This window comes from Onychomys torridus, chromosome 19 (genome assembly GCF_903995425.1).
Source record: "Onychomys torridus chromosome 19, mOncTor1.1, whole genome shotgun sequence".
NCBI lineage: Eukaryota > Metazoa > Chordata > Mammalia > Rodentia > Cricetidae > Onychomys > Onychomys torridus.
This window is the reverse complement of record NC_050461.1, coordinates 17,950,597-17,972,401: the sequence shown is the minus strand read 5'-3', so window position 1 is coordinate 17,972,401 and position 21,805 is coordinate 17,950,597. Positions and strand designations below refer to the sequence as shown.

At 40.6% G+C, this 21,805-nt stretch overlaps 1 protein-coding gene across 2 annotated transcripts in view; it reads left to right on the top strand.

Annotated features, from left to right (window-relative positions):
* Positions 1-21,805, top strand: part of Cep85l (centrosomal protein 85 like) — a 120,005-nt gene that overhangs the window by 67,965 nt on the left and 30,235 nt on the right. For both annotated transcript variants that reach the window (XM_036168929.1, XM_036168928.1), the window contains exon 4: positions 15,132-15,253. In XM_036168929.1, the coding sequence (XP_036024822.1) occupies positions 15,132-15,253 (122 nt within the window). The remainder of the gene's footprint in view (positions 1-15,131; positions 15,254-21,805) is intronic.

Sequence of the window (21,805 nt, the reverse complement as noted above, 5' to 3'; positions counted from 1 at the left end):
TGGCTCTTGAACTACTGTTTTCTTCTCTAATTAGCAAAAAATAATGTATTTTATGCATTTTTAGGTAAAACATGTAAATGATGAATTATTTTCCTTCCCTAAATTTGACAACTATAAAATATGTTCATAATAACATTTGCTTATTAAAAAAAAAAAACAAAAACCAAAAAACCTTTGCTTCTCTTTTTTAAATTCAGAGATATCACTTTGGTGACAGATGCTCTGTTCCTTTCTCAGGCTAGTTGACACAGTTAGAAGCCCTTATGATTACCTTTATATTTCATGTTCCTGTTCAGTAAAGTTTTATTACTTATGAGATACACAAGTTACATATTCATAAGTTTCTTATACTCTTGATTACTTAAATTGTCTGCAGTCAATAGAAATAAGCTCCACTATTGAAATTCTCAGAAAAATAGCATAATAGTAGTATTTTTTCTATTTTACCAATATGTAAATTTTGATAAGTATTTTTCTATCAAACAATAACTAAATTTTCTAAATTTGGTAAAACTGCATTTTGCTATCACTGAATACCTACTACACGTTGGTATCATGGCTAGTTATGGTTTTATTTAACCTAAATTCTTATTGTTTTCCAATCTCTGAGGAAAATATATATTGATAGGATATTATAGAGGGGCTATTTTTCACATGAGTGTGGGCCATCCGCTACTTTAATAGAAAACAATTTTGTTCTCCTAGAATATTGGCAGGTCTGAAAGGCCAGCTTAACTTTTGGTTGTCAGTAAAGTCTGTTCTTGTGTTTCATAGGGTGGTTATTTCCTTCACTTGACTTTTATCCTCATGTTATTTGAAGGAGAAGGCTAGAACTGAAGTGAAGCAATAAAGGAACCAGGACCATCCACTCCAGCTTGATCTATAGTGCATACTGGCAGCCCTCTGCACATTGCTCTAACGGAGGCTTCTCTTGTTTTCTTGGCCTCATGACTTTGAATGTCACCTCGTAACAAGCTTTTTCCATATTGATTTTTGTCTGTTGTTTTTCTGGTTTATAGTTCATTGATGTCTCCTTTGGGACTTCTTTTCTTCTGCATGTTTAATTCAAGGGTTATGTAAGTTCATTTTAATTGCCACCTTGGCAAGATCTAGAGTTACTCAGGAGAAAAGTTTCTGGGCATACTTGTGAGGTATCTAGATTAGACTGAGATAGGAAGACCCATCTATGACTGGAACTATTTGATGAGATGGGATTCTGGATTGAATAAAAGGAGACAGTGAGCTAAGTACCAACATTCATCATTGCTCTCTGCTTCCTGACTTTGGATGCAATGGGACCAAATTCCTACTGCCATAGTTTTTCTACTATGATGGACTATGCTTTTGAACTGTGAGCCAAAGTAAAACCTTCCTTCCTTAAATTGCTTTTACAGAATATTTTATCATAGGGACAGAAAAATGTAACTAATACAAGTATATATTTGTTTCTGATACCTTCTTACTGCCACACACTGCTGTTTTTCTTTAGCTGTTTCTTTTTTAAATCTTTTTTAATTAAATTTTTTTCATTCATTTTATATATCAGTCAAAGTTCCCCCTCTTCCCTCCTCCCACCTCCAGGCTGCCCCTCAACCTACTCCCCACAACTCCCCACAAGAAGGCAAGGCCTCCCTCCCATGGGGAGGCACATCCAGTAGAAGCAAGTCCAAGCCCTTCCCCCTGCCTCAAGGCTACACAAAGTGTCCCATCATTGGTAGTGGGCTCTAAAAAGCTCCCTCATGCGCCAGGGAAGGATTCTGATCCTACCCCCAGGGGGCTTGGGGCCCCCAAGCAGATCAAGCTACGCAACTCTCTCACCATTCAGAGGGCCTAGTCCAGTCCCTTGCAGGCTCCACAGCCATTGATTCAACTTTCATGAGTTCCCACTAGTTTGGTTTGATCATCTCTGTAGGTTTCCCCATCATGTTCCTGATGCCCCTTGCTCATAGAATTTCTCCTCTCTCTCTCTGACTGGACTCCTGGAGCTCTGCCTGGTGTTTGGCTGTGGATCTCTGCATCTGCTTCCATCAGTCATTGGAGAGAAGCTCTGTGATGACAGTTAGGGTATTCACCAGCCTGATCATTTGGGGAAGCCAGTTCAGTTCAGGCACCCTCTCCACTATTTCTAGTAGTCCAAGCTGGGGTCATCCTTGGGGATTCCTGGCACCTTCCCTAGCACTGGGTTTCTCTCTCCCCATGACATCTCCCTCCATCATGGTATCTCTCTCATTGCTCTCCCACGCCATCCCTGTTCTATCTATTGCTGTTCCCTACACCCTTTGATATGTTCATTCAGTTTAATTCACATTGTATTTAGAAGAAGTTTAACTTCAGTGATGCCAAAAATGGTGGTGTTTTGAGTTTCCACATCTATAAAATGTCTAATTATTTTAAACTGTAATTTTGTAACATTCATTGCTGCTCAAACTCTGGCTTAATTACTTGTCTTGGTTCCTTTTTATTCCTGTGAAGAGATATCATGACCAAGACAACTTTTAAAAGAAAACATTTAATTGGAGGCTCACTTAGAGTTTCAGAGGATAAGTTCATGATCATCATGGTAGGGAGCATGGCAGCATGCAAGGTATGGTGCTGGAGCAGTAGCAGAGAGCTTCCATCTTGATCTGTAGGTTGGAGGCAGAGAGGGAAAGTCTGGGCCTGGTGTGGCCTTTGATACCTTAAAGTGACACACCTCCTCCAGTAAGATGACATTTCCTCTACAAGACCACACCTCCTAACCCTCGCCAAAGAGTTCCACCAACTGTAGACCAAGAATTCAAACGTGAGCCTATGGAGTGGCCATTCCCATTCAAACCACCACATTACTTTACTTGGAAGTTGTATTTGTTTATCTTTTCCTTAGATTAAAATAGAAACTATCTGTAGAGTTATGGCTTTGTTTGATGAATGGTTTCCTTCTTTTCCTAATCCTCCTAATTCCAGTAATATCAAAATTATTCAAGAAATATTTGGAAATTGACAATTTCTTAGAAAATTATTCATTTTACAAAATATTTTAGACTTGTTGATGTATACTGTGTCAGTAAACGCATTAGAGAAACTTCAGAGTAGGAACAAAAATGTGTCCTTGGCACAATAAGGACTAAAACCATAGACTTCCTCTCTTATTAGTTTGACTAAGAGTGAGCCCACATTTGAATTCTTCTCTTCTCTCTGTGTGTCTTCCATCTGTCCATAGCTGGGTTGAGTGACATATGGATAGTCTGTCTTTTGTGTGCATCTGATATGTCTGTCCCTGTTGCCTATATTGTTGTGCCTGTGTCTGTTCTGTGTCTGTTGCCTGTCTGTGTCTCTGTCTTGTGCCTGTCTCTAACGAAGAGCTTTGCTCTGTTTATTGAATAGTACAGAAACATGGTATGCGAAAGGAATGAGGGATTCCTGACAGAAATTTTTAACAGAATTTTGCAAGTGAAGAAATCAACTAACCCAGAATAGCTCTCAAATCCTCACACAGATGTTATCAACCTCTCTCTACTTCCAATATTTGTGGTGCATATTTGTTTTGTTTAATGTTGCTTTTGACCTGTTGGCTGCTATTAGCAAATGATTACCACAACATACATATACATGCATACATACATATAATGAGGTTCAGGGCATGGAATAGTATAGTACTAGGATTAAAGCTATGAATTGAGCTTAGCTTGTAAAGACTGGTTGTGTTGGAAGTTCAAGGTGTAGTAGGGTTGGTTACATTGTTCTCTAAAGGCAGTTAAACTTAACCAGGCTGAGCAGTAGGTTAAATACATTAGTGTTAAATTATCTCAAAGGCATATAATTATTATGGCTAAGAGGTTTGGGAAGAACTAGTCTTTTTGGGGTTGCGATATTTTCAGAAAGATGAAGGAAGGATGTACAAGGTAGGATATGCTGTAGCACGAATCTTTTTTTTTAATTTTAATTTAATTTAATTTTTTAAAAATTTATTATATTTGTGTTTTAATTTTACACATCAGCCATGGGTTCCTCTGTCCTCCCCTCTCCTGACCCCACTCCCACCTTCCCCCCAGCCCCTCCCCTCCATTCCCATCTCCTCCAGGGCCAAGACTGCCCTGGGGATTCATTTAAACCTGGTGGATTCAGTACAGGCAGCTCCAGTCCCTTCCTTCCAGGCTGAGCAAAGTGTCCCTGTGTAAGCCCAAGGTTCCAAACTGCCAGCTCATGCACTAAGGATAGGTCTGGGTCCTACTGCCTGGGTGCCTCCCAAACAGTTCAAGCTATTCGGTTGTCTCACTTATCCAGCTGGGGGCTCCACAGCCTTTGGTTCATAATTCATGTGCTTCCATTTGTTGGGCTATTTGTCCCTGTGCTTTTCCAATTTTGGTCTCAACAATTCACGCTCTTGCAGTCCTTCCTCTTTCTCGACAATTGGACTCCTGGAACCTGGGGCCTGGCCGAGGATCTCTGTATCCACTTCCATCAGTTATTGGATGAGAGTTCCAGCATGACCGTTAGGGTGTTTGGCCATCTGATCACCAGACTAGGTCAGATCAGCTTTCTCTCGACCATTGCCAGCAATCTACAGAGGATGTATCATTGTGGATTTCTGGGGAACCTCTCCAGCACTCTGCCTATTCCTGCTCTCATGTCATCATTTATTATGGTCTGTTATTCCTTTTTCTCCCTTTCTGTTCCTGATCCAGCTGGGATCTCCTGTTCCCCTAAGCTTTCTTTCCCTCGAACTTTGCCCTTCATTACTCCCACTGCCGTCCAGGTTGTTCATGTAGATCTCATCCATTCTCTGTCACTGGGTGATCCCTGTGTCTTTCCTAGGGTCCCGTTTTCTAGGTAGCCTCCCTGGAGTTGTGTAGCATTCTAGTCATCTTTGTTTTACATCTAGTATCCTCCTATGAGTGAGTACATACCATGTTTGTCCTTCTGAGTCTGGGTTACCTCACTCAGGATGATATTTTCTAGATCCATCCATTTGCCTGCAAACCTCATGATGTCATTGTTTTTCTCTGCTGAGTAGTACTCCATTGTTTTTATGTACCATATTTTCTTTATCCATGCTTCAGTTGAAGGGCATCTAGGTTGTTTCCAGGTTCTGGCTATGACAAACAATGCTGTTATGAACATAGCTGAGCTAATGCTCTTGTGTTATGATTGAGCATTCCTTGGGTATATGCCCAAGAGTGCTACAGCTGGGTCTTGGGGGAGATGGATTCCCAATTTTCTAAGGAAGAGCCATATTGATTTCCAAAGTGGCTATACAAGCTTGCATTCCCACAAGCAGTGTAGGAGAGTTCCCCTTGCTCCACATCCTCTCCAGCATAAGCTGTCTTCTGTGTTTTCGATCTTAGCCATTCTGACCAGTGTAAGGTGGTATCTCAGAGTCGTTTTGATTTGCATTTCCAGGATAATTAGGGATGTTGAGCAATTCCTTAAATGTCTTTCAGCCATTTGAACTTCCTCTGTTGAGAATTCTATGTTTTAGTTCTATAGCCAATTTCTTAGTTGGACTGTTGGGCATTTTGATGTCTAGTTTCTTGAGTTCTTTATATATTCTGGATAGCAGACCTCTGTCTGATGTGGGGTTGGTGAAGACCTTTTCCCATTCTGTAGGCTGTTGCTTTGTCTTGTTGACCGTGTCCTTTGCTCTACAAAAGCTTCTTAGTTTCAACAGGTCCCTTTGATTGTTTCTCTCAGTGTCTGTGTGTAGCACGAATCTTAAAAGGTCTTATTAATAAAAACAAACCTGGAGCCAGGTATTGGAGTGAATGCTGGAAAATCAGAGAAACAGAACCAGCCACAGCTAACCTCACATTGCCAATTCCTCGGTTGATCTCGTTTCCTCAAACTGAAGCCTCTGTGTTCTCTCCCAAATGCCTCTCAGCTGAACTTCTGCTAAAAGCCTAAAAGCTTAATGGACCCTAGTTCCTGGTCTTCATGCCTTATATACCTTTCTGCTTCCTGCCATCACTTCCTAGGATTAAAGGTGTGTGTTACCATGCCTGGCTGTTTCCAGTGTGGCCTTGAACTCAGAGATCCAGATGGATCTCTGCCTCCATAATGCTAGGATTAAAGGTGTGTGTGTCACCATTTTCTGGCCTCTATGTCTATCTAGCGGCTGTTCTGTTCTCTGACCCCAGATAAGTGTATTAAGGTGCACAATATATTGGGGAACACAATACTACCACAATATGCTGTACATCCTCATACAGTTTTGAAGCATTTTGTGCACTAATTTTAAATACATTTATAGTCTTTTAAATAGATATTTATATTAACATCTCCATATATCTAGCTAATGTTTTGCAGCTGTTACCTTGCTGCTGAGAAAGAAGTGTACTAATACATAAAAGAATGAACATGACTTTCAGTAGCAGTGCTCTGCCTGTGTCTGTCTGTTATCCCTGAAGTATAGCATGCTCCAGTTTGCCTGCTTCCCCCCACCCAGGGTTGCTTACATGGCCCCAGCTATAAATACCAGACATACTCACAGAGATGGCTTGTCTCTGCCTCTGAATGCCACCCCTTGTCTGTGCCACTGTCTGCCATGGTAGCTTTTTTTAGGGCGTTCTGAAGAGTGTAACTACTGAGCCATCTTTCATTTCAGGCTTTCATGCTTGCAAGGAAAAAGCTTTACTGACTGAGTACTCTTACCAGTCCAAACTTTTAAAAATGCATTTTTTAAGATTTGCACATAATTATGTGTATGAGTTTGGGTGGGACTGGATTTCATTACATATAAGAGTGAAACAACTACCCCTACATAGTTTTTGTTGATATAAACAGTACTGTGTAAGAAGAGAGACTAGAAGTCTAATACTCCTGATCCACAATAAAACAAAAGAAGACATTAATTTTTATGTTGAGCTGCCATTTTAGAAGTTTGAATGAAGATTTAATGCAATTGCATACACCTTTCCTTTTACATTTATCAGGTTGTCAGTGCTAAGTATCTGGAGCCATCCAATGTGGAATTATGTGTACTCAGGCTCTCTATAGCTTCATTGTCCATTGTGGAGTAATGTGTACTCAGGCTCTCTATAGCTTCATTGTCCAATGTGGAGTAATGTGTACTCAGGCTCTCTATAGCTTCATTGTCCAATGTGGAGTAATGTGTACTCAGGCTCTCTATAGCTTCATTGTCCAATGTGGAGTAATGTGTACTCAGGCTCTCTATAGCTTCATTGTCCAATGTGCAGTTACGTGTACTCAGGCTGTCTATAGCTTTATTATCAAATGTACAGTTACGTGTACTCAGGCTGTCTAGAGCTTCATTGTCAAAGAGACAGGCTTGATTGTTTGTTTTTCTTTGCTGCTTTTGGCATAATGCTTGGAGCCTGATAGATAATTGGCACTACTACAATTTTTCTAAGTTTTGTGACTGTCTGAAAAGCAGAAAGGTAAGGGAAGAGTGAAGGTAGTGTCTTGCAGTTTGAGGGCATGATGTCTAGTCCACTGTGGTAAGGAAAGCATGGCAGTAGGAGTACTAGGCAGCTGATCATATTTCATAGTTATGAAGCCAAATTCTTTTTATGAGGCCACAGTTACCTGATATCCAAAGACTTAACAAAGGAAGAGAATTACAGACCAATCTCCCTCATGAACATTGATGCAAAAATATTCAACAAAATACTGGCAAACAGAATCAAGAACACATAAAAAAGAATAGCCAGTATGATTAAGGATTTATTCCAGAAATTCAGGGAGGGTTCAACAAATGAAAATCTGTGAATGTAATCTTCCATATAAACAAACTGAAAGAAAAACCCCACATGATCACCACATTAGATGATAAAAAAGCCTGTGACAAAATCTACCGCTCCTTCATGATAAAACTCCTGGAAAGATCAGGGATACAAGGAACATACTTAAACATAATAAAAGCAATATACAGCAAGCCAACAGCCAACATCAAATTAAATGGAGAGAAACTCAGTGATTCCACTAAAATCAGGAACAAGACAAGACTGTATACTCTCTCTACATCTATTCAATATAGTACTCAAAATTCTAGCTAGAGCAGTAAGACAACTAAAGGAGATCAAAGGGAAACAATTTGGAAAGGAAGAAGTCAAAGTGTCACTATTTGCAGATGACATGATAGTATGCATACACTACCACAAAATCTTTACCAGGGAACTCCTACAGCTGATAAATGCCTTCAGTGAAGTGGCTAGATACAAGATTAACTAAAAAAATTTCAGTAGCCCTTTTATATACAAACTATGAAAGGGCCAAGAAAAATCAGGGAAATAACACCCTTCATAATAACCACAAACACTATAAAATACCTTGAGGTAACTCTAGCCAAACAAGTGAAAGACCTGTATGACAAGAACTTCAAGTTCTGAAGAAAGATATTGGAAAGATATAAGAAGATAGATCTCCCATGCTTATGGATTGGTAGGATTAACATAGTAAAATGGATATCTTACTAAAAGCAGTCTACAGATTTAATGCATTCCCCATCAAATTTCCACATAATTCTTTACAGACCTTGAAAGAACAATATTCAACTTCATGTGGAAAAAAACCCAGCATAGCTTAAAAACAATACACATAAACAAATATAATACACATAAACAAAAAAAAAAACAATACAATAAACCAACTGCCGGAGGAATAACCATCCCTGATATCAAGCTCTACTATAGAGCTATAGTAATAAAAACAGCATGGCATTGGCATAAAAACAGACACATTGATCAATGGAATTGGATCAAAGACCCTGATATAAATGCACACACCTATGGACACTTGATTTTTGACAAAGAAGCCGAAGTTATACAATGTAGAAAAGAAAGCATCTTCAATAAATGCTGCTGGCATAACTAGATGTCAGCATGTAGAAGAATGCATATAGATCCTTATCTATCACCTTGCACAAAACTCAAATCCAAGTGGATCAAAGACCTCAACATAAACTCAAGTATACTGAACCTGATGAAAGAGAAAATGGGAAGTATCCCTGAACACATTGGCACAGGAGACTACTTCCTGAATAGAACAGCAATAGCATGGACACTGAGATAGATAATAAATGGGACCTTCTGAAACTGAAAAGCTTCTGTAAGGCAAAGGACACTGTCAGTAAGACAAACAGCAGCCTACAAAATGGGAATGGGAGAAGATTTTCACCAACCCCACATCTGAAAGAGGGCTGCAGATCTCTAAAATATATAAAGAACTCAAGAAACTAGACATCAAAATACCAAATATTCCAATTTTTAAAATGAGGTACAGATCTAAACAGAGAATTCTCAACAGAAGAATCTCAAATGGCCAAAAGACACTTTTAAAGAATTGTTCAACATCCTTACCTATTAGGAAAATGCAAATGAAAGTAACTCTGAGATGCCATCTTATGCCCAGAATGGCTAAGATCAAAAAATGCTAATGACAGCCTATGTTGGAGAGGATGTGGCATAAGGGGAACACTCCTCCATTGCTGATGGGAGTGCAAAGTTGTTCAGCCACTTTGAAAATCAGTATGGCACTTTTTCAGAAAATTGGCACTCTAGTTATTTGTAATAACTAGAACCTGGAAACAACATAGATGCCCCTAAATGGAAGAATGGATAAAGAAAATGTGGTGTATTTACAATTGTAGTATTATCCAGCTGTTAAAAACTGTGACATCAGGCATTTTGAAGGCAAATGGGTGGAACTTGAAATAATCATCCTGAATAAGATAACCCTGACCCAGAAGCACAAACATGGCATGTACCCCCTTATAAATGGATATTAACTGTAAAGTAAAGGATAACCATACTACAATTCACAGACCCAGAGAGGCTAGGAGAAGTAGAAGTGATTTCCTGGGTAAATTGTGGGTGGGTGGGAATGGGAACATGAGGGCTCGTGTTGAAGGTGAGATAGAGGGGGAGAGTAATGAAAGAGATGTCTTGATGGGGATGCCTTTTGAGGTTAGGTGCAAGGGAAACTCCCAGGAATCTGTAAGGATACTCAACCAAGACTCCTAGCAATAGTGGATACTAGGCTGAACCTGGCCATCTCCTGTAATCAGAGAGCCTTCATCTTTGTAGCTAATGGAAGCAGATACAGAGATCCACAGCCAAGCAATGGCCTGAGCTCTGGGAATCCTATTGTAGAGAGGGAGCAGGAAGTGTATGAGCCAGGGAGGGTCAAGGTCATCACAAGGGAACCCACAGAAACAACTAACCTGGCCTTATAGGAGCTCACAGACACTGGACCAACAGTCAAGGCTGGTCTGCATGGGAGGTGACCTAGTCCCTCTACATGTGTGTGACAGTTGTGTAGCTTGGTCTACTTGTGGGACTCCTAGCAGTGGGAGCAGGGGCTGTCCCTGATGCTTTGACAGACTTTTAGGAACGTATTCTTCAAGATAGATTGCCTCACCAAGCCTTAATATGAGGGGAGGAGCTTAGTCCTACCTCAACTTGATATGCCATGCTTTATTGATAGCCATAGGAGGCCTGCTCCTTCCTGAACAGAAACAGAGGAGGTGTGGATTTGTGCAGAGGCGGGGAGAGGACCTTTAAGTTTATGTTCCACATTTGGCTCTTTGCTGTTTATATATATATATATATATATATATATATATATGTGTGTGTGTGTGTGTGTGTGTGTGTGTGTGTGTGTGTGTGTGTGTGTGTGTGTGTGTGTGTGTGTGTGTTTTAATTATTTTTATCAGTGTTAAAGTGTAGTAAGGAAGACTCCTGCTAATTTTGGTTATTGTTTGTATCTTATCTGTATTATTATCTTCTTAATTACAGGGCAGGCACATGTTTTGCTTATCCCAGTTTGCTCATTTTATAGCTATTTTCTATTCCTTTTGTTTCTGAAGGGTTTAGATCAAGGATTACTGTTGTTTGAATTTCTAATGGTCTTATAATAAAAAGCCCTGGGGCAGATATTGGAGTAAATGCTGAAAGATCAGAAAGACAAAGGAACAAGCCACAGCCACTACCTCTTACCTCACCAACTCCTCATCTTACCTCACCAACTCCTCAGCCTGAAAGAGTCTAGTTCCTGTCTCCTCCTGCCTTATATACTTTTCTCCACCCAGCTATCACTTCCTGGGATTACAGGTGTGTGTGCTTCCCAAGCAAAGGCATGAGATCTCAAGTGCTAGGATTAAAGGCATGTGACTCCCAAGTATTGGGATTAAAGGTGTGTGCCACCACTGCCTGGCTCTTTTTTTCTCTCCTAGACTGAGTCAGTCTCATGTAGTCCATTTGGATCTCTGCCTCCCTAGTGCTAAGATTAAAGGTGTGTGTCACCACTACCTGGCCTGTATGTTTAATCTAGTGGCTTGTTCCATCCTCTGATCTTCAGGCAAAGTTTATTAGGGTACACAATATATCCCCACAGATTATAAGTGGGAATCAAACTGTATGTTTAGTTTTATTTATGTATATTCATGCAAGTACATGTCAGGTGCTTTAGTGGTCTATTCTGCCACTGGCTCACAGTGTGTGAGATCAAGTAGTGTCAGTTGCCATCTTCTCACAGACCCCTTGTTCCTTCTGTTTAATTCCTACTTTCTTGTTGCCAATACGCATTTAAAACAAAATAAAGCACAACAGTATAAGCAAAAACTTTCCTTGAAGGATATTCTTAGCTATGGGGAGAAAATTCAGCCAATGATATGTAAAGAGTAGTGTTACGGGTTTGTGAGGAGACAGTTATCTGCTATGTAGCTTCTTTTGTTATAAAGCAGGCAGAGGATATACAAACTGAAACACAGTTCTCAGATTGTATGCTACAAGCCATTAGTTAGTGCATTGTCTGAGGCTATGTTGTGTGAAGGGTAGGTATTCTTTGTTGGGCTGCCTGATTATGTAGTTCTGTCTACTGAAAGTGTTTGGAGGGCTGATTTGTGCAGGAGGTAGCTAGTCAAAAAGAGGATGCCATTCATAGATGGAATAGAGTCCTCAAGGCTCCTTTGTATGCTGGGACATAGCTCCTTAGTTGTTGCATTATGGGAGTGTTCTCCACAGTTGGCTAGGCCGTGGAGAGAGCAAATGAAAGGAAGTAGGTTGAGCTAAGTCATCAACCACAAGGAAAGTACTTGAGTGCTTCAATAGCAGATGTACATAACTGTGACCAGGTTTATAGTACCAGACATATAAATTCCCTCCTGTGGATTAGACCTTAGATTCAACCAAAACGTGGTTGGGTTCCCTAACAGACTTGCACCCTTGCACCAGTGGGTATGGTTTGCCTCGTTAGTGTTAGTGTAGCATGCAGGGGCTGTAACTGAATCCTGAGGATGACAGTTCACCTTCAGCAGCCAGTTTAGCCCCTTTAGCACTGTGGATGCTGGTCAGCAGGGAGGGAGCTTAAACTGAGTTCCGGGTTGGTTCTCTATGTCCTGCAAACAAAGCACACAGTATCTCCAGCAATAGAGTTTTCCCGTCTAGTGGACAAACAGCAGTGATGGCAATTGCCTGTATTATTTTAGGGGACTTGAATCTCCTGAACCAACAGCTTGTAGACAAAGAACCAACCTGTGGCACTGAAATTTTATTTAATAACCTACGTTTTTTGGTAGCAGTTTTATACATCCAAACAGAATGTCTCACTCAGAGTCTCTTGCTTTTTTTGTTGTTTTTGTTTGTTTGTTAGTTTTGTTTTTCAAAACAAGGTTTCTCTGTAGTTTTGGTGCCTGTCCTGGATCTCGCTCTGTAGACCAGGCTTGCCTCGAACTCACAGAGATCCACCTGATTCTGCCTCCCTAGTGCTGGGATTAAGGGCATGGGCCACTGCTGCCCAGCTGATTCTCTTGCTTTTTAACTAGTTTACCAAGTATCAAACTTCATTGTGTGTTTTTCATATACTCCTGTAGTTTTGACTAGCCCTCCTCCGCACCTTTCCTGGCTCCTTACCTGTTCCTTCTCTCTGACCTTTCTGCTCCCAGGACTCCCCTTCTACTCTCCTGTCTCTTTTAAAGCCTCTTGTTTATTTTTTTGTTGTGTTTTGAGACAGGGTTTCTGTATTACTGCCCTGGCTGTCCTGGAACTCACTTTGTAGATGAGGCTGGACTAGAACTCACAGAGCTCCTCCTGCCTCTGCCTCCCATGAGCCACCATGCCCAGCTAAAGCCTCTTTTTACTTCCCTCTCAAGGACTGCTTTCCAGTTTTCTGGCATTGCCATATTGATTTTTATTATTGTTGCTATATGTTAAGTATCTGAAAATTTTCTTAAAGTCTAAATATATTGCTAGATTCTGTAATTATAATGGGGACAAATAGCCATCTAAATTATCTGCATAATAATTATTTGTGAGTAATTTTTTTTTGTTTGTTTTTTCGAGGACAGGGTTTGTCTGTGTAGCTCTGTGCCTACTCACTTGGTAGCCCAGGCTGGCCTTGAAGTCACAGAGATCCACCTGGCTCTGCCTCCTGAGTGCTGGGATTAAAGGCGTGTGCCACCACTGCCCAGTGTGAAATAATGTTTTATACCTTGGGAAAATATTTGTGACTTTGAAATTTTAATGAAATTGAATGATGATCATGAATATGATCATGACAGTTTAGAGTCTGGATACTCAGGTGCTGTGTTTATCCTGTTGGAACCCTCTTCGTAGTATTTGTCTGAGCCATAGAACATTTTGTTATTGTATTGCTTCCTGAGGTAATGCCTGACCTGTTTTCAGTAAACTTCTTCTACTTAGACAAGATGATGAATGTAAGATTTTATATGTAGTGCTACAAATAGCCAGACCTTTTGAAACTTTCATTTCAATTCTTCATTGGACTTAAATACTCTGGAAAGTGCTTGAAATTCTTATTTATAAGTGTGTTTTTTATGTAAGTTTTATTGCATTTTAATACATAACTGAGTATCTTTAAGGTCCAGTGTCTTTAATGATGATTCCTACAACTATGTAGTTTGTCATTAAAACCCTCCACAGGTGAGAGAGTCTCCTTGGCACTGTATGCCAGAGAACGCTACAGTGGTGTTGGTGTTCAGAGCCTAGACATGAGTGCTGCAGCAAGGCAAGGGCCCTGTCTGTGAAAGAGGTGAAGCTGCCATTTGGGCCACAGCCATCTTGTTCTTCAGGCTCCACAGTTCACCTTTTGGTTCTGAAAGGATATGGGTTGTACTGCCCACTTGTGTGGCATTGACCGCGAAAGATCTGCCAGTGGTCTTACAAGGCTTGGTTTCTCTAAAAATAGTGGGATTTTGGTAGTCGTGATAAGGGACTTCCCAAAGGAACTGTCTGAAGAAGGGGAAAGCATTGGAAGCAAGACCTTTGGGTTGGCCAGTCCTTGCAATTGCTCTTTCCTGGTCATTATGTAGTCTATGAGCAGGTCCAACTCATCCTTGTAAAAATGCTTCCCCTCATTCAACAGGAAAAGAAGATACCAAATGCCAGACAGTACAGAGCAACTGGCCAGCTGGCCCTGGACCAGGAAGTTATCTATTAGTTCAGCTGCCCTCAGAAATTCCAGTGCTTGTTCAGTGTAAACCTTCTCAGTTCTTTAGCCATTAACACTGGTGCATCCTCTAGGGGCATTTAGCAATGTATTTTGATGGATTCATAAAGCATGATTGTAGTGCAAGAGGAATGTTTCACAGTTATACTGTTCCATAGGAATATACAATAGGGAGTCGTCATTTTGGATAGTCTCTTCATTAAAAGGCCATAGAGAAAATAGTACAGTTTGAAGGCGAGTCTCCATCTGACACTCTGTGAAGCACTAGGTCCAAGTGCTAGCAAAGCTGCTCTCTCTGAGATCTTGTATTTCCTAGTGTGTCTTCACCCACCCTTAAATAGCCCTCTTTAGGAGACTCAGAAGTAGGCAGGAAAGATTTAATTTACTCCTTCTAGCTATTAAAGGGCTTTTATATTGTACTAACAATAGCTGATCAATAGCTGATCAAGGGAGACATCCTAAGTGAATCCATCATTACAAGTCAGGACAGGAACTCAAGGCTGGAAACTGGAGGCAGAACCATGGAGCTTGCTGGCTCCCTCTCTGGCTTGCTGGCTTGCTCTGTGTATGTGCTTTTAGATAGTCTTTTTTTTTGGAGGGGAAGAAGAGAGGGAAGAGAAAAAGATCTAATTTTCTTTTTCTTTTTTTAATGAAAACCATTGGGGAAATACTGGATGATCTGTAAGTGACCCCTTTCGATAGCATACTAAATATATAAACTTTTTGTGCAGGTTTTACCTGGATCGTCTCATCAGAGTTGCTCACCTTCTGGCTTTCAGGATTTCAGTAAGTGGGAATCAGTATTGAAAATAAAAGAAGGACTTCTAAGGCAGAAGGAAATTGTAATTGATAGGTGAGTCTGCTTTTTAATTACTTTTTCAGACTGTGAAAATGTAGATTAATGAAACAATTACAGTTGCATCACTACTTAGAATTTGAAATTACAAACAAATTAATGTCTCATGTCTGCCCTCTCCAGTCCCACAGCGTGCAAGAGCTATCAGAACTGAGGATAGGTGTGTCTTTCTGGTCTCTAACATGTTTTACATTTGTTTTGGACATGTAGAATCATTGGTTGGCAGATAATCTCTCCCCTTCTCTGCATGCTACTTCCACTGTCAGAGCTGCAAGGTGGTATCTGTATATTTGCCTTTGGATACTGCCAGATTTGGACAGCCACACTGAAGTCATGAGTTCTTCTGACTATTCTGTATTAGATTTGAGACCATATCAATATGAAAAGGATATATTTTTAAGTTTATATAGTCTAGAGCAAGAATTATGGAAAGATTTCTTTTACAGCATTTAAAACTTTTAATATTTTAGTGCCAGAGTTATCGAGAAAAACTTATTTAGATTTAATAGAAAGTTCTAAGCATAAATCGTAAGGTTATTTGGTTATGTTATCATTTAAATATATGGGTATACTTCATTTACATATACTTTTAAGATTGTCAAGGGTGTTCATATTAAGATGCTTTAGAAATAGTTTAAGGAGGATTTTTTTTTTTCTGTAGCCAGTGTTAATTGTTGCTTATTTTTGTGTGCAATGATAGAATAAACAAAGGAAGTAAAAAGATAGCTGAGAAGAGCTGGAAAAAATGGGGTGAAATAGAAAAGGAAGGTTAACATCATCAGCTGCCCAGTTTCCTATCAAGGAGGGAGGAGAAGCAGTAACTACTTCCAACAGTAATGTGTTTTCTCCCTGTGGAGCTGAACTAGGGACTGAGCTTTCAAGGGTGGGCTGCTCAGGGCTGGGGCGACAGCTCAGTCCAGTAGCAGAATGCTTGTCTCAGAAGCACAAGTCCCCAGTACCATGGGGGGGGGTCAAAATTGAAGGGGATTGGGAACGTTGCTCGGTTGATAGAGTACTTGCCTGGAATAATAGTACCCTAGGACCATCTAAAACTGGGGTTAGTTAAAATGCCTGTATCCCTTGGACTTAGAAAGTAGAGACAAGAGCGCAGGAAAAGCATGAGTTCAAGACTATCTGTGGCTACATCTCAAGATGGAGGCCATCTTGGGCTACATGGGAGAAGGGAGTGGAGAGAAAGGAAAGAAAGGGGAGAAAGAGAAAGAGATGGATTGAAAATAGTTTACTTTGGGGCTGGAGAGATGGCTCAGTGGTAAAGAGCACTGGCTGCTCTTCCAGAGGTCCTGAGTTCAATTCCCAGCACCCACATGGTGGCTCACAACCATATGTAATGAGATCTGGTAATCTGGAATGCAAACATACATGCAGACAGAACACTGTATAGATAATAAATAAGTCTTTAAAAAAATAAAATAAAATAGTAGACTTCTCAGTAAGAACAATCCAGAAGAGATACCTGAACCAGCAACACACAAATTGCAACACAGAATCTACCAGAAACATGGATGGGGGTGGGGTGGCCAAGCAACATGACTTCTTTAAAAGATCAGCGTTCTTCAACTGTTGAACTCAAATATATTGAAGTGAGTGAAATGACAGATGAAGATTTCAAGAGTTTCCTGGTGAGACTGATCAAGGATGAAAGAGAATATAAACAGAGATCCTGGGATCCTCCAAAAGTAAGCAACACAAGGGAAGAAGTCATCAATATGGAGGGAGATCAACAGTGTGGATGAAAATTCAGCAGGGTAGAGAAAAATTGAACTGGGAAATTGAAGTTTTGAAAAAAAAAAGTCCTGGAAATGAAAAACTCAAACAGGAAACAACATTAATAGACTTGACCAGGCAGAAGAAGTCATCAAAAATGGAGGGTGAGGCTGATAAAATGCACATTCAAACACCATTAAAGAAAAACCAAATAAACAGGAGCACAGTGTTATCAGAACTCTGGCGTATGAGCAGAGCAAATCTAAGAACCCGTGGGATAGAATAAGGTGATGAGATAAACACTAAAGATGTACCAAATTTAGTCCATGCCATTATAGCAGAAAATTTCCCAAGCTTAAAAATGAAACAGATGGCCGGGCGGTGGTGGTGAACGCCTTTAATCCTAGCACTCGGGAGGCAGAGCCAGGCGGATCTCTGTGAGTTCGAGGCCAGCCTGGGCTACAGAGTGAGATCCAGGAAAGGTGCAAAGCTACACAGAGAAACCCTGTCTCAAAAAACAAAAACAAAAACAAAAACAAGAACAAACAAACAAACAAACAAAATAGATGTTCAAATACTCACCGTTTTAGAATGACTTAAATTGACCTATCACCATCAGAGAGACTGAAGCAGTAATGTTTTACGAAAGGGTTGTTGACATTATTACCGTTTTAGCTAAGTCATGTATGTAATAGTATGTACTAGTAGGATACAAATAGGAAAGGAAGAGGTCATCTCTATTTGTAGGTGACATGATTTCATTTAGTGTAGGGTAGGATCCTACACTTATAAAGAGCCCACTTAAAACTCTTAGCCCTGAAGAACACTTTCTTTTTTCTTTTCTTTTTTCGAGATAGGTTCTTTCTGTGTAGCTTTGCGCCTTTCCTGGATCTCGCTCTGTAGCCCAGGCTGGCCTCGAACTCACAGAGATCCACCTGGCTCTGCCTCCTGAGTGCTGGGATTCAAGGCATGTGCCACCACCACCTGGCCCAGAAAAACACTTTCATCAAAGTAGTAGAAACAAAATCAAAAATTAAAAATTAGTACACCAATAAATAAATGCACTAAAAAGTGATGGGAAAATCCCGTTCACAATAGCATCAATAAGAATAAAATATCTAGAGATAAGCCTAACCAAAGAAATCAAAAACTTCCACTATGAAGTTTTAAGTTTTAAGGCACTGAGGAAAGTGGAGAATATACTTAAAAGATGAAAAAACAAAACAAAACAACAAAAAAAAACTATCATGCTCATGGATTAGTTGAATTAATTTTACAGAAATGGCTTCTCCAAAAGCAACCTACAAAGGAAATTGCCATCAAAATTCCAATGATATTCTTACACAGAATTAGAAAAAAAAATTCTAAAATTCTGTTCGGGGCTGGGAATATAATTCACATGGTAGAGTGCTTGCCTAGCATATACTAAGTCCCAAATTCAGTTCCCATCACCACATTAACTAGCTGTGGTATCTGTACCTATAGCCCTAGCATTCTGGACCTAGGGGCCAGAAGGTAAGTTGTTCAAGGTCTCATATAGTGTGAATCTTTTTTATTGAGGTTAGAGAGGTATACTATTTTATTGATAGAAAGGTTAGGATTAAGGAGGCAGTTTGATATTATGTCCATTTACCAAAATAATAAAAGTAGGTTCTCCTCTGTGGCCTGTGACCTGTGTTGCTATGGGTTGTTCACCCTGTTTACAGTTCCAGGTGTGAGTTCTGTCCTCCTTCACGCCTCCTTAAGGCTCGGAGATCATTATGGGAGATGGGGTGGAAAGATGTAAGAGCTAGAAATTTCTGTAAAACAGTTTAACATGATAGGACTCTTGCAGTAACTGTGGTTGCCTGTACAAGACCTGCTCAAGATCAAGCCAGTCAAAATTTCTGCATGGGTGGTGGAATCCTAAAGCCCTCCCCTAGCAGAGGACTGTTGACAGTTGATGTCTGCTGGGAGAAGAGAGTCAGTTTTCTTTAGGGATGTTGTTCCTGGAAGGTTGCCCATCCTCTGGTAGATGGCCCTGTATTTATGCACACATGGGAAGCACTAATTGGACTCAGTTATTTTTTTTAGAAAAGAATATATGAAGGAGAGATGGAGACATTGTGTGTGTGTGGGGGGGGGGGGTCTAGGAGGAATTAGAGGAAAGAGCATGGAAGAGGGAATGGATATAATCAAAAGTACATTGTTGTATGAAATTCTGAAAGAATAAATAACAAATATACACAAAAGTTCAAGACCACCTTCGGGCTACATAGTGAATTCAAAACCAATCTGGGATACTTAAAACTGTCTCTTATCAATAAGACAAGACAAAACCCTAAGGAAGAACATTTAGAAGAAGAACAAAATCCCTTAGTAGTCAAAGTAATCCTTAGGACAATGGTGGAGGTATCAGTGTACCTGATTTCAAATTATTACAGAAACACAGTAACAAAGCAACATGACGTTGCCACAAAAGTAGCCATGTAGACCAGTAATGGACCCAGAAATAACTTATACAGCTACAACCAGAGTGTTGTCAAAAACATGCACTGGAGAAAGTTTTGTTAAGAAATGGTCCTGGCATCCTGCTGTTGCCCTGAGTCATAGAGATCCTGCAGCTATGGTCCTGTAGGGTCAGTCCCTTAAAATACTCCAGCAGATCATAGATGGGGTAGATGTTGGGGAGTGCCAACTCCAAGCCTTAGATGTGTGCCTGGGTGGCCGCTGAGTTGGGTAGTTTAGGTCATTGGGACTGGCTCCTCCCAGGTGAGGGACTGAGCCAGCTCTCCTAGGCCCATGGTGAGGGGTGGGATGAGCTTTCCCAAGTATGGGGGTAGGAGGTGGGCAGATCTCCTATTAGGAGCTGGGCCAGAATGCTGGTGGGGTCCAGTTTTGATGGTGTACCAAAGCCAGAGGCCTTGAACCTGACCAACAACTCATTACACAATGAACATTTGCAAGTCATATTGTTTGGACAAAAGGGTCTACTGCATGAAACACAGCAGCTCCTGATGGTACTGATATGAAAGAAGAGGTGTGGAGAGACAGGAAAGACAGAGGAGCAAAGGATTTCTTCCTTTTAAAAAATTATTTTTTATCAATCTCTTTTAGCTTTCCTTTGGGGGGCACAAGAGAGGGGCAGATACAGAGGGACGGGGAGATGAGTGGGCTTGGGGTGCATGATGTGAAATTCCCAGAGTCAATAAAGAAAAAAGAAAAGTCTCATATACAGCCTTACAAGATCAAAAGGCCTGGAGATAGGTGGTAGTGGTGGACGCACAGCAGTGTGGGTGTGCTTAAGACCACTGGATCGTACACTTTAAAAAGTTAAAATGATAAGTTTTATGATAGGTATATTTTACCTCATTTTAAATTTTGTTTTGTTTTGTTTTTTTGAGACAGGGTTTCTCTGTGTAGTTCTGCGCCTTTCCTGGAACTCACTTGGTAGCCCAGGCTGGCCTCGAACTCACAGAGATCTGCTTGGCTCTGCCTCCTGAGTGCTGGGATTAAAGGTGTGTGTCACCACCGCCCGGCCTAAAATTTTTATATAAAATAAATTTATATAAATTTTAAACTCCCCCCAAAAGAAATGGTACTGGGAAAACTGGATTTTCACATCTAGAAAAATAAGATTAGATCCCTCACCCTGTAAAACTAACAATTCAAGAAGGATTCACTACCTTAATGCAAACCTGAAAGTTTGCAACTCACTGCCAGAGGAAGACATAGAATATAGGCATAAGGAAGGATTTGCTCATAAGAATAAGGAATCCCTGGTTCCCAGACGCAGTCCCCTCTCACCCTCTCCCCAAAAGATGCAGTCCTTTACCTCCAAGGCCGTTTCCCTCAAGCCCCACCTCTGCCACAAACAAACCCCACTTTGTCCTCAGGCGGCTGACTGCCCCACTCAGGTCCCACTTCTTCCCCAAACTTTGAGATTCATTCACTAGCACCTCCACGCCCCCCATAAAAATTAAAAAAAAAAAAAAAAAGAATAAGGAATCTCTCTTCATGAGAGCCTGTGTGAGAAAACTAAACTCTGGATGGGGCAGAGTGCAGAATGTTCTTTCCACAAAGTATCCTAGGAAGAATTGCCAAACCGTGTGACCTAGTTAGGGTTTCTATTGCTGCGACTAATACCATGACCAAAGCACCTTGTGGGGGGGAAGGGTTTGTTTGGCTTATGTTTCCACAGTACTGTCCATCATCAAAGGAAGTCAGGACAGGAATGCAAACAGGGCAGGAACCTTGAAGGCAGGAGCTGATGCAGAGGCCATGGAGGGGTGCTGCCTTCTGACTTGATCATCATGGCTTGCTCATCCTGCCTTCTTATAGAACCCAGGACTATCAGCCCAGGGATGGAGCCACCTACAATGGGCTGAGCCCTCCCCCATCAATCGCTAATTAAGAAAATGCCCTACAGTATTGCCTACAGCCAGATCTTAAGGAGGAATTAAAAAAAAAAAAAAAAAAATCTAGGCTCCCGCCTCTCAAATGACTTCAGCTTGTGTCAGGTTCCCATAAAACTATCCAGCACCTTGTGTTAAGTGGAAGCTCTTGAAAGCAAAGACATGAAGGGAATGCCTTGGCATGACCACATTATCTCTGGGGGAGAGACAAAGGACTGGGAGGAATATTCTTGGCTCTTTCACATGACCAAAGATAATACCCATAATACATTAACACTAGGTATATTCCCGCTGTGCTTGTATTTGCTTAAACTAGCTGTGAACATCACTCTTGTATTACTTGCTTTAGTAATAAAAGTGATAAGTGCTCTGGGAGACTTAGCCTCACTGGCTGGGGTGTGTTAGCAATTGAAAAATGAATAAAAAACAA